The sequence below is a fragment of the Bidens hawaiensis genome, unplaced genomic scaffold, assembly GCF_021521415.1.
Source record: "Bidens hawaiensis isolate Kalapana, Puna unplaced genomic scaffold, B.hawaiensis_p1.1 tig00031116_1, whole genome shotgun sequence".
Taxonomy (NCBI): domain Eukaryota; kingdom Viridiplantae; phylum Streptophyta; class Magnoliopsida; order Asterales; family Asteraceae; genus Bidens; species Bidens hawaiensis.
This window is the reverse complement of record NW_027495216.1, coordinates 208,890-211,213: the sequence shown is the minus strand read 5'-3', so window position 1 is coordinate 211,213 and position 2,324 is coordinate 208,890. Positions and strand designations below refer to the sequence as shown.

The 2,324-nt window shown below is 36.7% G+C and overlaps 2 protein-coding genes across 2 annotated transcripts; both read right to left on the bottom strand.

Annotated features, from left to right (window-relative positions):
- Positions 1-387: 387 nt before the first annotated feature.
- LOC143581613 (uncharacterized) lies at positions 388-729 on the bottom strand. Its single transcript, XM_077064365.1, has one exon. It carries the CDS (start codon positions 727-729, stop codon positions 388-390), a length of 342 nt encoding a protein of 113 aa, XP_076920480.1.
- Positions 730-1,710: 981 nt separating this feature from the next.
- Positions 1,711-2,052, bottom strand: LOC143581612 (uncharacterized). The gene has a single exon (XM_077064364.1). The coding sequence runs from the start codon at positions 2,050-2,052 to the stop codon at positions 1,711-1,713; it is 342 nt and encodes a 113-aa protein (XP_076920479.1).
- Between the last annotated feature and the right edge of the window lie 272 nt (positions 2,053-2,324).

The window sequence follows — 2,324 nt, the reverse complement described above, 5'->3', positions numbered from 1 at the left end:
ATTAATAACGGCTGATTGGTTGATTGCTGCCTTTAAGTGCACAATGATTTGTGTTGGCAGGTTGTTAATAGCATTCAATATATAAGTTATGGTTGATCAACATCTTAAAATTGTCTTTTAATATAATATTAATTATATGATGTATTCTAACATGTTAAGTAAAGATAACTTTCCTCCTTATGCTCAAGAAGTCGGAAACACCTAGAACGTGCCGCTCACCTTACTATCCTCCATTTTTTTTATCAGGATCGATGTAACTCAATCCTAACTGAATTAACAATTATGCTGTTGAAACTGGATTAGCAATTGCTTTGTAATGGCCAAAGATTGTTTTAATTCGTATTCGCGTGGCGCACTAACTTTCCCGAATCGTTCTTTAAGATATGCCTAAATATCTTGGGCTGATGCAGCGTACTTCACACTCGTTCTTATTTCTTTCTCCATCGCGGTGTGTAGCCAACATTTAATCATAGCGCCGCTCCTCATCCAAGCCATGTGGGTAGGATTGTTTGATTTTGGTTTCTTGATCGTCCCATCAATGAAGCCGACTTTGTTTTTCGCAAACAAAAAATTCAGCATCTCTTGGGACCAGTCGTTGTAATAGCCATCGGTTAGGATGTCACTGACGTGTAATTGTCGGGGATAATCTGAAGCATGTATGTAATATGGAGAGGTGTCATCTGAGACCCCTCCATTGTTGTTTGTTTCTTCTTCTTTACCACTGGTCATGGCGACTAGGGTAAGGTATTATGTCAGTCGAGATTTTTGTGAGTAGGATCGACTTTTGTTAGGCTCTGATACCATAACAAAATTCGTTATGGTAGAAGATGAGATTACATGCAGAGCCTATTTGGTTATATAATACAAATATGCTACAATTAAGGGAGAAAATCCATTAGTAAATCAGGATAGCAATAACTATGGAAAATAGTCGATATGGAATGTGAGCTGGAGCAAATATCATGGAGTAATATGGGCTGGAGCAAATTGTGTTATCTTTTAAAAATTGGTAGTATACAGAAGACATCTATCTATGAATTAAGGAAAACCATGTGTAGCAAGTGAGGATAACATGTATAAAGTAGTAGAACTATACAAGTAACATAGTTAATGGATAAAAAGAGTATGCGTAGAGAAAAGGGGATGGAATGAAAAGATACATTCTGTTGTGGTGTTGGAACCTATGTCTTCAAACTTTAGTCATAGTTATTATAGGAAAAAGGTTGTAACGGCTTTTCATGGCAGTTAATAATCTTGAATGGTGCTTAATAACATTCAGTTGATTGAAACATGGAGATGAATTACAGGGTTTTATTATACCATAATTAATAGCGGCTGATTGGTTGATTGCCGCCTTTAATTGTACAATGATGTCTGTTGGGAGGTTGTTAATAGCATTCAATATATAAGTTATGGTTGATCAACATCTTAAAATTGGCTTTTAATATAATATTAATTATATGATGTAATCTAACATGTTAAGTAAAGATAACTTTCCTCCTTATGCTCAAGAAGTCGGAAACACCTAGAACGTGCCGCTCACCTTACTATCCTCCATTTTTTTATCAGGATCGATGTAACTCAATCCTAACTGAATTAACAATTATGCTGTTGAAACTGGATTAGCAATTGCTTTGTAATGGCCAAAGATTGTTTTAATTCGTATTCGCGTGGCGCACAAACTTTCCCGAATCGTTCTTTAAGATATGCCTAAATATCTTGGGCTGATGCAGCGTACTTCACACTCGTTCTTATTTCTTTCTCCATCGCGGTGTGTAGCCAACATTTAATCATAGCGCCGCTCCTCATCCAAGCCATGTGGGTAGGATTGTTTGATTTTGGTTTCTTGATCGTCCCATCAATGAAGCCGACTTTGTTTTTCGCAAATAAAAAATTCAGCATCTCTTGGGACCAGTCATTGTAATAGCCATCGGTTAGGATGTCACTGACGTGTAATTGTCTTGGATAATCTGAAGCATGTATGTAATATGGAGAGGTGTCATCTGAGACCCCTCCATTGTTGTTTGTTTCTTCTTCTTTACCACTGGTCATGGCGACTAGGGTAAGGTATTATGTCAGTCGAGATTTTTGTGAGTAGGATCGACTTTTGTTAGGCTCTGATACCATAACAAAATTCGTTATGGTAGAAGACGAGATTACATGCAGAGTCTATTTGGTTACATAATACAAATATGCTACAATTAAGGGAGAAAATCCATTAGTAAATCAGGATAGCAATAACTATGGAAAATAGTCGATATGGAATGTGAGCTGGAGCAAATATCAAGGAGTAAAATGGGCTGGAGCAAATTGTGTTATCTTTT

Bases quoted from the DNA above. Each gene is read 5' to 3' on its own strand.
- LOC143581613 (XM_077064365.1), bottom strand. From the start codon at position 729: ATGACCAGTGGTAAAGAAGAAGAAACAAACAACAATGGAGGGGTCTCA.
- LOC143581612 (XM_077064364.1), bottom strand. From the start codon at position 2,052: ATGACCAGTGGTAAAGAAGAAGAAACAAACAACAATGGAGGGGTCTCA.